General features: G+C 36.4%; 3 protein-coding genes across 8 annotated transcripts in view; 1 reads left to right on the forward strand and 2 right to left on the reverse strand.

The window, feature by feature from the left end:
* LOC138328229 (calcium uptake protein 3, mitochondrial-like) overlaps positions 1–13,585 on the reverse strand; it is a 138,845-nt gene that overhangs the window by 94,057 nt on the left and 31,203 nt on the right. The gene's annotated exons all lie outside the window — the stretch shown is intronic.
* LOC138328232 (fibroblast growth factor 10-like) overlaps positions 1–13,585 on the forward strand; it is a 117,136-nt gene that overhangs the window by 61,234 nt on the left and 42,317 nt on the right. The gene's annotated exons all lie outside the window — the stretch shown is intronic.
* On the reverse strand, positions 25–3,349 carry LOC138328230 (neuronal acetylcholine receptor subunit alpha-6-like). The gene is made up of 2 exons (XM_069274939.1): positions 2,689–3,349; positions 25–2,013 (listed from the first exon to the last, which is right to left on the reverse strand). Exons 1-2 carry the CDS (start codon positions 3,007–3,009, stop codon positions 1,081–1,083), a joined length of 1,254 nt encoding a protein of 417 aa, XP_069131040.1. The 5' UTR covers positions 3,010–3,349; the 3' UTR covers positions 25–1,080.

The raw sequence follows: 13,585 nt of genomic DNA on the forward strand, positions 1-13,585 counted from the left end.
ACGTTCAATCCGTTTGTGGAGCAGGCACAACACTAATTTATTAAGAACAATGGAAAAAATATATCTGATTTATATATTCGTGTATATTGCAGTATCTACAACTGATGGGATATCCAACTCTGCAACAGTTCTTTTAGCACTGTACATGATGATAGTGTTCTTCTGAAACATTATATCTAGTAAATGTAAGAGCAACAAAGATCGTCAGCAGAGTAGAATCAAAATTATTGCTCTACGTTAAAGGGATATTCCGCCTGATATCTAAAGACTTTGTCCGTGTAATATTCGCACATATGTCACTAGTATAGTATTCTGTATTCGCATATTACAAAGTTATCTGCCCTTGCGGATAGGTATTGATTGTGACGTCATGTTTATGTGAGCGTAACGTCATACTTTATGGAGAAAACGACGTGAATTGCACTCACAAAATAATGATGTAACAATTGATACCTACCCGCAGGGGAGCTAAATCTGTAATATGCAAAGACGGAATACCTCGAAACGATTTTCATTAGTTAATTCGACATGAATTCCTTTGTGACATCATGATAGAAACGTAACGCCAGGAAACATTAACATGTCAGGATTGGAGGACGGTGGGACAAATCGCTACCTTCGTTGGATATTTGCAGCTTATTTGTATGTTGAAAAGTGTCTTACAATTCAATTCATAACATAAAAAACATCTTAAATCGTAATATAGATAGATTTTGCTTGTTTCTTAAAATTTCATCAAAACTGTTAAACAGTGTACTGTAAACCAAAAGTCTTGCGCGGAAACTAAATCTTGTAATTTCCATTACACAACAAGTTCGAGAAAATTAACATTTGCGAATTTGAAAAAATGGATTTAAATTCTGATTAATTCAAGAGATTATTTATTAGTTCGCAGAGATAAACTTTTCCAGTTTTACCTGCATCGCGAAATTCGCGAAAGTAGATCGCAAAGAAAGTTCTTTTGCTGTAGTATATTTGGATATATTGTATGGTATTGTCTATTATAGATTTACCATTTTCTCTGTCATCCAACACATATTATGACATAGTATGTCAACAGGCGGTATGACTGTTGACTACTTACAATCCGGACCGGAATAATATAAATGTTCCAGATACAACAACCACAAGAAATATCCAGAAACAATAGAAATCAATAGTACTAGACACATCCGTCCAAGAGATTTGAACGGGATTTTCTCCAGACGCCACGTCGATGCCATCGATGATTTCTGACTTTTCCTGAACGTCGTGAACTTTCTGTCGTCTGCAACTACGGCATTTTAACCTACGCCATTGTAGAAAAAGACTAAGCTGAACGAGGGCTTGGATAAAAGCTGGGATTTCATGTGAACTATCTCTGAAGTGTATCCGGAGTTCCAATGTGCAAATCACCACGATCAGGGTTCCTACTATTAAGAGAAAAATGAGGTATTTTCCCAGCAGCGACAAAACAGAGGAGACCGGAAGTGACGCACTTACTATTGTGAGAAATACCGCGAAAGCTAGATACACCGTCATGCAGAAACCGAGCTTCTCCCCGCTCTCTGTTGGAATCGCGAACGTGAAAATAGCTAGAATGGAGAGCATTAAAATCGGAGCCACGACATTGTAAACGTAATATTGTGGCCTTCGCTTCAAATGGAGAGAGTACCTTATCATGGATCTTTTAGATTCTGTTGTGTAAGTGTTTGCTACCCATCCTGTCAAGTTCCATTCGGAACTTTCTTGATAATATTCCAAATCGAATTCAACTGCGCCAGTTCTGACAAAGATCTGATCAATGTCACTTGTCCAAACCCCAACGGAAATGTTACAGGTCTGACTGTCAAAGGGGAAATACTCGACATCCATTGCACATTTGGTTTCGAAAACTTCATAGGGTTCCCAAAATATTGATCCGTCCGATTTAATGTTTATCAAGACAAAGTCATCTCCTAAAGCTTTCATCTTGCCAAACCCGTTGTCCAAAGCGATATCTGGCGTCCAAATCTCTGTCTGTGGTAACAGCAACTGAAAATACAGGATATTATTATTTTATACTTCCATATTTAAGCCACTTTTTTAATTCTATTATTTTCATGCAGGCCAGTTACGTTTTCGAAATGGATTTAATTAAAAAAAACAGACTGTAAAACAAGTTTGATACTTTTCTATAGTCTCAAAAAATTATAAGCTTACCGTTAATGCAACAAATACCAACACTTGGTAACGATATAATTAATCGCGGTTTAATTAGAGTACATTGATTGGCCGATTCTTTTTCTTTATTTAAGCATTGGTGTCATTATTTCTTTACCAATCGGATTCGCACAGTTTGTAAATAAAATATCTTTTTACCCGATGAAATAAATAAAAAATAGTTACTGATATGCTTACACATGTAATATTTTTTTCAGACTACATGATAACATAAAATACCTTTAAACGTACTATTCTATTGATTTTCCCCAAATTAAATTTCAAAATTTTGACATTGATAATTGCTTAAAAAAATGTTTTTCTTTGTTTCATAACAAATGTGTGTTTCTGATTTCCCGATTCTTTTTTTCCATAAAACTGAAAAAAAATCCGTGACTTCATCTTAGATCATCAATATAGATATTCTGACGCTATAATTTTTATAGATTAACTTTTATTTTTTTATTGAACAATAGAATTAAAAAAACATAAGTAAAGAAACATTACCTCCGTTACATTGTCGTACAATGTTTCATCCCATACAAGATTTTCATCGGTCCATTTCAATTCCAAAAACGCTGTTGTGGTCAGCTTTTCCTCGACGACATTAACGTCCACGATCGCTACCAGGTTCATATCAGTCTCCAGAACTACGGTCGCTCTGTGATCCTGGACGGGGCGAATAAATTTGTTGTAAGATTTGTTGACAAATAGATCATCCCAGAGTTGTTTTACGGCATTGACCTCCGCAGCGCGTCCTCTGTTACTGCAACACATGCCGCTCAATGATAGCCATAGGGTTATCCACTGCAGATGTGGATGGGTCATGTTGTGTGTTAAACCTGCAAACAATCATTCACTGCCTTCACTCTGTGACGAAGAAATCTGTCAGAACGCTTCCATCCGTCGTTCAGATCGAGAGCTTCGTCATCGAAGCTAATAGCATATCAACTAAATGTCGATAAAATACCAGATTTTCAGTGGTAAATTGTGTAAGAATATATGCCAACCATTTCCTGGAACATATCCCCGTGTTCTAGGTTAAAGGACGAGTCAAGTTTTATATAACTTCATGGCAAATACGCCAGAATCGTCGGTACCCTTGATTTTAGGTCTAAGGAGAGTGCCACTCACCTTAGTAGTGATTTTCAGTTTAATGCATACAATTTACCTGTAAAACGAAATAAAATATATTAATGAGTTAATTGATACATTAATCACATCTTTATCCATTTGTATTTCAAATATTAAGTAGCTCTCTCTGAGTTATGAACTATTGAAGTTGGTTTCGCTATAACGAATTATTTATCGAGAAAAATGGCTTGTTATTGTTTCACCGCGCATTCTCCAGACATCGCAACGTTAACCTTAGTATAAGTTTGGGAAATCGGTAGGGTGTGCAAGACTGCAAGATTAGCATTTTTATGATTTTGTCTACTGGTACCTATATTCTGTATACTGTAAACCACGTCATTTTCGTGTACATAAATGTTCGCGTCTTGGTTATTTTTAGCACATGTCGAAAATTTAAATCCGTGATCAAGGGCTCTGTTACTGACATTCGTGCTTATCGTTGGATGTAATTATTCGCGTAGCATTGGAATTCGTGTTCGAGTTCTCACAAAATTACGCCAAAATTTATGTCTCGTGAAATTTAATTGTTTTCTTGTATATTTGGCTCATTGTCTCTCTTGAACCAATCTAATTGCTCTCTTGAACTACACTCTATCAACGTAAGGTTTGTTTATAACATCGTTGAAATGTGAAGAATATACGATACTGGGTAAAGGAATGAGTATCCAGTGTGATATTTCGATACAAAAGGTGTATACCTACCATAGAGATACACGTTTTCCTTAGATTTAATTATTATATCCGAAGCACTATGAGTATGATATATGTTGAAGTCGTTCTGGCAGTTAGACCTATGATAGTAGTGATGACGAGATCAACAAAGTTATGACTCTACCATAAGTTGATGACAAAGTCAGCACATTTAATAGTAATTAGATAATAGTTCTCTTAGACCTCATTGTTGTGTGTCAACCATTAACCAGCTTATACAAACACTATCAAGTTACATAGTTGGGTACGTTTTGACAAATTTTCGTAACACTAAAGCCACTGACATTCTAGCTGCATGAGTGGTTTTTGTTCTCTTACATAGTGTGTTGACTTAGCTAAAATGCTGCATCAATATGTTTGTAAGTCTTGCTAATGGATATGGACAAGTTGAGAATTGATGACCTCGAGTTGGTCAACGGGTAAATACCACAGACAATAGGGTAAAGCTCAAGCGGGACTTATATTCCAATGTTTACATTAATTGCTGCCATTAGATACTATTTTGAATCAAACCAGCGCTCCTACTAGATGTTATTAACACTATTAAACATAATGGCATGGTTATTTGGTGACAGAAAGATGTACTGAACCCTGTGGACTTACAACAAAAAGTGTACATTTTTTACATATTTGCATTTTAGCCTTTTCGATAACGTCCCTCATCGAAAACTGCTACACAAACTGAATAAAAAAACCCATTAATGGTAGTCTACAGAAGTAAAATAGCTTTTACAATGTATATTGAAGTGCTAATTGTGACAATTGCAGTGATGTACAGTAGTGTCAGATGAGAGGAGTCATTGGAGAACAACTATAGATTAAATTCGGGAGTCGCAGTCATCAACAATCCTAACTACGGTTTATGAAAAATCGCAATATCTCCCCTATTTTTGGAGCTATTGGGATATTGTTTACACGATGTAAAACTAAAGAAAATAACCGACAACTTTTGTTCTAAGAAAAACTCATTTTGGTAATGTCTTTTCTCACTTTCACACTTTCAGTAAATTGAAATATCATACCAACGCCGATCATTTTTAAATTAACAATTACAAATTAAAGTAATAAAGAAATAGGCGAATGTCAACTGCTTCATTTCTGTTCTACCTATTTCAGAGCTCTCCTTGACGGAATCCTGGCTAATCTCGGTTTCTGTGTCTTCAACACTATCATACACAAAATTACATTTAGCTGATTAGTTACTAATATACACATACATTGTGAACCACATAACTTGTACAAGAACAGAGACTTTGCATATACCAGGGGTGTCAATCTACATTTACGCCATCAACGAGTTGTAATATACTACGTGTATTATATAATAGCACTACAACCGGCAGTCATTTCCCTTCACCTCGCCGGTCCGTTTATCATATTTATCATTTTAACAGACATCAGTATTTAAAGATGCTCCCTGCCGACAGAGTATAAATGACATTCATAATTTGAACATTGGTGTTTAAACGTGTTATATTTGTCTAATTAATACAAAAAAATACATTATTTTTCCTTTGGCGCATGCGCAATCAGTACTTCACATAGTGCCACGGAGTGTTTTCGGGATGCAATTAATTATTTTTTATATTTTTAACTTGAAGTAAAATTAGAAGCTCAAACTTTTCCATGGTGGTAATGGTGTAAAGTAAGTACTTTTGTAACTGAAGAAAAAATACTCAATCATCTGCTGCTGTTTTTTATTTGAGAAAATATCCCTAATCTTTAAGAGGCCCTGACAGTATGCATTTTGAGCATATAACGTCATTGTACCCAAATTGATACCCTAATTGACAAAATACCTAAAACATTTGTGTTGTTAAAGTTTACCTCATTCCTCAGTGGTGATACCAAAGATGCATCATTTATTGATAATTACGCTTCGTATTATGTAACTATTTCTGTTATTTTCTCTGAAAGATAACTTTGAAATTGATAACTTGTAACATGTTAATCCCTAGAAATGTGTCCGTGCGACAATTACTATTAGTACTATAATAGTGGGTTATTTTTCAAAGTGTAAGGCCTCCCCAAAGAAAATTTTATCAAATAATGAAATTAAAGATATAAACACTTAACAGAAATAGATAAAATATAGTTGCCACACATTATTTTTTTTATATAGTCACGTTTAAATTGCTCTTTGTATATAGCGTTATTTCTCCATCTTGATTTTCACTAAAACTATTACTAGATTCAAGTATCTTGTAACTTGATTGATTCATAATCATATTTGTAGTTTTTTTACATTGAATTTTTTATCAATTATTGAAAATAATTGAAAGTGGTCTTTTGACATATACACCGCATTGGAACTTTATAGGTTTAGGTGAATGCTACAGAAAACTGAATTTAAATCATTGAAATATCAAACAAGTCATAACGTGGTGTTACGGGGTACTGAATTAGCACAGGTACTGTTGTGAAAACACTTGCACAATTTTTACAGTAAAATGTATAACTGTATTCAGTATAACTCATAACGCAACTACACCTCCTTTATAAAGTAAAATCACAAAAATCTATGTATATTGATTTTTCTTAATTTTATACATTTTTTCTTGCTGGGTATCAATTTGGGTACACATCATGTGACAAAACTAGAAATTTCGACACATGATATTAATGGTTCTAACAGTAAAAATAAGCACTGTAATAACAAACACACAACATCAAACAAAAGTTTGTATGCTCTTTTTGAAAACAAAACAGAAACAATAGATCCCAGAGGGATCTTAACGTCCACCAAAGAATGATCTACGTCTGACAATGGAAAGATTGATCTTTTCTCTGCTTTTCAAACTTTTACTACAAACTGCATAAAAAGTTTGAGAGAGATCCTTTCATTACTTACTGAGATATATCGTAGCAACAAACTTCAAGGATCAAAATCCAAGATGGCTACCTGTCGGCCATCTTGTTCATCAATTGGTTCTAAAATTCAATATGCACAACTAAGGTCCTATGGGGAACCTAAATATGAAATTTGTGACAGATTGCTTCAGTCCTTTCTGAGTTATAGCAGGAACAAACTTCAATTATCAAAATCTAAGATGGCGGCCTGTCGGTCGGCCATCTTTTACACCAATCGGTCTGAAAATGCAATTGCACAACTAGGGACCTAGGGGAACCTGCACATGAAATTTGAGACATATTCCTTCACTACTTTATGAGAAATAGTGGTAACAAACTTCAATTGTCAAAATCCAAAATGGCGTCTGTCGGCCATCTTGTTGACCGATCGGTCCAAAATGCAATATGCACAACTAGGGACCTAGGGGAACCTACATACAATTTGAGACAGATTGCTCTACGGTACTTTCTGAGAAATAGCGGTAACAAATTTCAACTATCAAAATCCAAGATGGGGCCTGTCGGCCATCTTGTGCATCGATAGTCCAAAATGCAATATGCACAACTAGACCCCTAGGGATATCTGCACATGCAATTTGAGACAGATCCCTTCAGTACTTTCTGAGAAATAGCTGTAACAAAGTTCAATTGTCAAAATCCAAGATGGCGGCCTGTCGGCCATCTTGTTCATCGATCGGTCCCAAAATGCAATATGCACAACTAGGCCCCTAGGGGAACCTGCACATGCAATTTGAGACAGATCCCTTCAGTACTTTCTGAGAAATAGCTGTAACAAACTTCAATTGTCAAAATCCAAGATGGCTGCCTGTCGGCCATCTTGTTAACAGATTGGTCCCAAAATGCAATATGCACAACTAGGACCCCTAGGGGAACTTACATGTGAAATTTGAGAAAGATCCCTTCAGTACATTCTGAGAAATAGCGGTAACAACTTTAACTATCAAAATCCAAGATGGCTGCCTGGCGGCCATTTTGTTGACCGATTGGTCCCAAAATACAATATGCACAACTATAGCCCTAGGGGAACCTGCATATGAAATTTGAGAAACATCCCTTCAGCACTTTCTGAAAAATAGCGGTAACAAGAATTGTTAACGGACGGAAGGACGGACGGACGGAAGGACGAGGACGACGGACCACGGACAAAAAGCGATTTGAATAGCCCACCATCTGTTGATGGTGGGCTAATAATAAAATCCAATTTGCTAATTATCATTGTTTAATTCCGAAACTAAATTAACAAACATTTTTACACATGGATATGAAACCCTGGATATGAAAACCCTGAAAGATATATTGAAGCCCGTATTAGGTTGTGTTTTTTTTTATTGTTGTTTTTTTTCTTTTTTTCATTGAATTGTATTTTACCTGGTATTCACAATTCCATTATTTAATTCAAACTGGCTAGACGGTAAAACATGATTCATTAAAAATATACGGACTGTACCACATGTTTACTGAATTGCCTTGTGGCATGCATATCTTAGTATCATTATCAGTTGATGGCTTGCTGCCGGGAGGACGAATTTCATGCATGGAAAACATACATAACAATACTTGTCCCTGTAAGGCCCTTGTGTATCAGAGCCAATCGTGCATTCCCAACATCAAATTATCCCCATAATGATACCGCTAATTAATAACATCAATTTTAATATTTTTTAAAACTTTCAACTGGATCCATCCCAGCATCCTGTAATTTTACAATTAACTACCCAACCTTAATTGTAATTAGACGATTAAGTTGATCAATTGTTGGAATAAATATAATTGATGACATCAATCCTTCAATATTCTACATACCAGGAGTGGTATTACCCATAAAAGCTATTCATGAACTGTTCCAGCCCTTAGAATTGGAAGGAGTCAAATGTGTGATCAGGGTATCTTTTCCTTTATTTTCATAATGTTCATAACAATAAAGTATTTTTTCCTTCTGAAACATATTGCACCCTTTGACTTTTGACTAGATGGCTGCAAGATAGATATGTGCAAAATATTTTTTTGAACAAATGGGAAAATAAAAATGCGCAACTGTTACAATTAACGAGATAGGAGTTAATTACGTGTTGAAGTGAAACTGTCTGATTTAATTAAATTTATAGGGTTAGAAGGATATCACAACAATTATTACATCAAAAACAAAAGTTCTTGGTGATGAAAGTTGCATCCTTCTCTGGTATCAGGTATAACTAACAGTTGAGTCCCTGGAAATCTATCAAATATGCGTCTGTATACCTAACAACTTCAAAAATGATCAATCTCATGCAACCATCTTTTCCTATAATTGATATATCATTGACTTTGCTAACAAATGATATGGCAGACACTTTTGAAAATAATAAGCCCCAATACATTCATGTTTTGACTTTCAGGCATGTGGTTTTTGTGTGATTACAAGATAGGACATGTCGGCTCGTTAATTAATTAGTGAATGCTTTTACTAGAATTTTATCACAGCTCCATCTTGGCATAGCTAATGAACCAATTCATACAAATATGATCATGTGCATTGCACAATCTTTGACTCTTTTGCCTCACATCAATATCAGTCTACCACTTGTCCTGCAATTCTGGGTCACTGTGGCCAGGCTAGGTTAAATTGCAGTCTGACCTGCAAGTAGGGCATTCGAATTGTACCTGCTGCCTCTATTGCATGATCGTAAAAGGTGGCTAGATTTAGGATCTTACCTTTTTCTCTTCTTCCTGACAGACTTTGTTATTCCTTAAGTCTTCCTTGACAAGTACCGACTCACTTTTGATTTTTGGCTGAGTGCTCGCCCATGTGAGGTAGGCTCTGGGTTATGTCCCCTAGTTCAGACACACCAAAGTCTATGACAGTCGTAGTTTCTACTGCTTAGTTGTCAGTATAATGTGAACGGGTGGGGTGTGTTGCTTGGTGTCTTCAGCGGCATGCTTCAGTGATATAGCATAATAAAAAGGGCAACAGTTCCACTATACAAAAAGACACAACACAAATATATTGCAGTCTTCCAAAACACGCACCTCACACTTGACACATGCTATACTGAGTGACTGCATACATGGGAGGTCGTCCTTACATGACCATGGGTGTTAAAATAATCAAACAAACAAACTGACATTCTACCATATGCCACGGTCCATTAGGTTGGTCGCTGTGACCAGAGATTAAGTTGAAATCTGATGTTCTACCACAAGCCCTCCACTTCTAGGTCACTGTGACCAGAGATTAAATTGTAGTCTGACATTCTACCTGAAGCCCTCCACTTCTGGGTCACTATGACCACCAAGTAAGTCAATGTTGTAGTCAGACATTCTACCTGTAGCCCTCCAATTCTGGGTCGCTGTGACATTCTACCAGTAGCCCTCCATCTCTTGGTTAATTGCTGTGACCACAGACTAATATGAAGTCTGAATTGTTCTAGCAGTAGCCATCCACCTCTGATTACCTGCAGCCATTCTACAACTTGCCCTTTACCTTTGAGTCCCTGTGGCCAGTTCAAAATCACTACTTTGTTGTACAGACATTTTGATGCTCTAATGGCCTTTTTAAGACATGTCTTTATATTTGAATATCAATCATGACATTTACAGAAGCTGTCTAGGGATCACCAGGTTTCAAGCTTTTGGAGCTTGATTTCCTAATGTCACATACAGCCTTAACCTAAACAGGTATTCAGCTTTAATGTACTGAATTAACACAATACAAGGATGCAGAAAATGCAAGTAATGACAAATATTTAGGCAATCAACACTGTCAACTAGCATCATCTTACGTCCCGAGATTTTACTGCTATTTGAAACATCGGCTCAATAACATAATCATGAAATGGGAATTTTATTTCCTTGAAGTTAGACTTGTGTCTTTGCCTAAATAAAGAGAGAGTGTAATTAGATAGCTCCTGAATTAGGCTGACAATCAGCTCGAAGTTGAACTACATACAAATCACGTTGTTTACTATTTCAAAGTCTTGAATTTCTTTGTTAAGTCCTAAAGGAAAGAAAAGTGAGAAGTCTATATATATGTTAGCCTACCAGATTATTTTATGACATGTAGCTCTCTTTGAAAAGTATCATATGTATATATGTAAAATCTTTTTTAAAGGAATTCATTGATGTTACCTTTTATATCTTTACATTGAATGTGTATCATACATTGCATTACCAAGTATATAATAACTATAGGCTGATAGAATGCGTGGATTATGTGGGGTTGTCGTCATCATTTATCTTAATCAAAATTTCAATGAATTACAACACCATCAAAAGACATAAATTAAACACCAACAAGGACCATCCAAATGAAAGAATTTGGGTTTTATTAGTTTAAAGTCCTATTAACAGCCAGGCGCATCATGTAAGAACATGCCATATTTGTTGGTGGAGGAAAGCCAGCTGAGTACCTGGTGAAAAACCACCGACCTTCCGTCAGTACCTGGCAACTGCCCCACATGGGATTCAAACTAGCTGCCCAGAGATGGAAGGCTTGTGGTATTATGTAGAAACATATCTTAACCACACTGTCACCTCCAAATGAAATCGGAATAAGACTGGCCATGGGACAGGATGCAATGAAGTAGGAGACAGATTTAATAGGCAATACTCTAATTTCATGTGAGGCAATAAAAACACAACAAATAAGAAAGCTGCAAGCTTCAAACAAGAAATGGCAAATTCATTTTAGGAAATCAAAAGTGAATGCACTTTATATTTGGGTTGGGGACACAAGAGTTCAGATTATCCAGGGTTAATATACAGCTGATTCATGGAATAGTCCTACATTTTGACTGTTAATGTCAGTACTGTATATACCTGAAACAGGTATGCAGGCTTAGACAGGTGATGTTCCTATTGGACCACAGTAGATATATATATACCCCACCTGTGGATTACAGGTATTACAAGTCGTTAGAAGTCTACAGTTCTTATTGCCATCGTGGATAATCTCATCCTTTTGTTTATATACCACATATCACACTGTTTGCTAGTAGAATTGGAAGGAATATCTGGAATAGTTGTGGTCTGATGAGGGAGGACCCGTTACATGCATTATCTCTACCCTAATGTCACTTTACACACACAATTATAATGTAACAGTTTACCTAGCAGGTAAGTACAGACAGTTACTCACAGTGACCGACTTAGTATGGACACCTACACATGGACACACCTAATTACTCTCGCATCAACAGCCATGTGCATTTTCTGTTTGGTTCTAAATATGTGGCCATAAATTTAAAGGATGTAACAGAGTTTAAAGGTCAAGAAAAGTCTAAGTTCCTCCAAGAACAAGAGGCCCATGGGCCTTAACGGTCATCTGACTCATGGCACAAAACAACAAAGTCACAGTATAAAATATTGGTTAACGATTAATATAAACAATACAAGGAACTCCTTAGTTGAATTAATATAATGTAAGTTTCTGAAAAAGGTAAATGTCATTTGTTGAACAAACTTGGTAGCCCTTCATCCAAATATGGTCGAAACCCATTCAAGGATTAATATAAGGAGGAGTCAGATTTAAAAGCCAAATTTCAGCAAAGCTCCCATTTTGGACCTCGGCCATACTATCCCCATGGGTCTTACCTTGGTCCTTTATAAAATATGATTGTCCTTACCTAAAGTTCCCCCTTCTGAATCAATTAAAACCCCTATAGACCAATTTTCATTGAGGTCGGAGACTGAAACCTTAAAACAGGAAGTGGGCCAGCGGCCATCTTGGAATAACAAAATCTTTACGAAAATGTTTGCATGGTATTCGGCATCAATTAAAACCCCTATAGACCAATTTTCATTGAGATCGGAGACTGAAACCTTAAAACAGGAAGTGGGCCAGTGGCCATCTTGGAATACCAAAATCTTTACGAAAATGTTTGCATGTTGTTCGGCATCAATTAAAACCCCTATAGACCAATTTTCATTGAGATCGGAGACTAAAACCTTAAAACAGGAAGTGGGCCAGCGACCATCTTGGAATATCAAAATCTTTACGAAAATGTTTGCATGTTGTTCGTTATCAATTAAAACCCCTATAGACCAATTTTCATTGAGTTCGGAGACTGAAACCTTAAAACAGGAAGTGGGCCAGTGGCCATCTTGGAATACCAAAATCTTTACGAAAATGTTTGCATGTTGTTCGGCATCAATTAAAACCCCTATAGACCAATTTTCATTGAGATCGGAGACTGAAACCTTAAAACAGGAAGTGGGCCAGCTAAAATTAAGAAAATTTGCCCTTTTGGGGCCCCACCCCTCAGTTCCCAGGGTTCAGACCAGACTCATTTATATAAAATATAATTGTGTTTCCCCAATGATGTTTCACACCAAATATAGATAAAATTCATCCAAGGATGGAGGAGGAGTAGGATTTTAAAGCTAAAATTAAGAAAATTTGCCCATTTGGGGCCCCACGTACCCTCAGCCCCTAGGGGTTGGACCATGCTCATGCATTTACATCAAATATGATTATCCTTCCGCAATAATGTTTTACACTAAATATAGATGAAATCCATCCAAGGATGAAGGAGGAGAAGGATTTTAAAGCTAACTTAAGAAAATATGCCCTTTGGGGGGCCCCACCCCTCAGCCCCTAGGGGTTGGACCACGCTCATTTATATAAAATATGATTGTCCGTCCCCAATGATGTTTCACACCAAATATGGATGAAATCAATCCAAGCATGAAGGAGGAGTAGGATTTCAAAGCT

Source organism: Argopecten irradians, chromosome 7, assembly GCF_041381155.1.
Source record: "Argopecten irradians isolate NY chromosome 7, Ai_NY, whole genome shotgun sequence".
NCBI classification, from domain to species: Eukaryota; Metazoa; Mollusca; class Bivalvia; order Pectinida; family Pectinidae; genus Argopecten; species Argopecten irradians.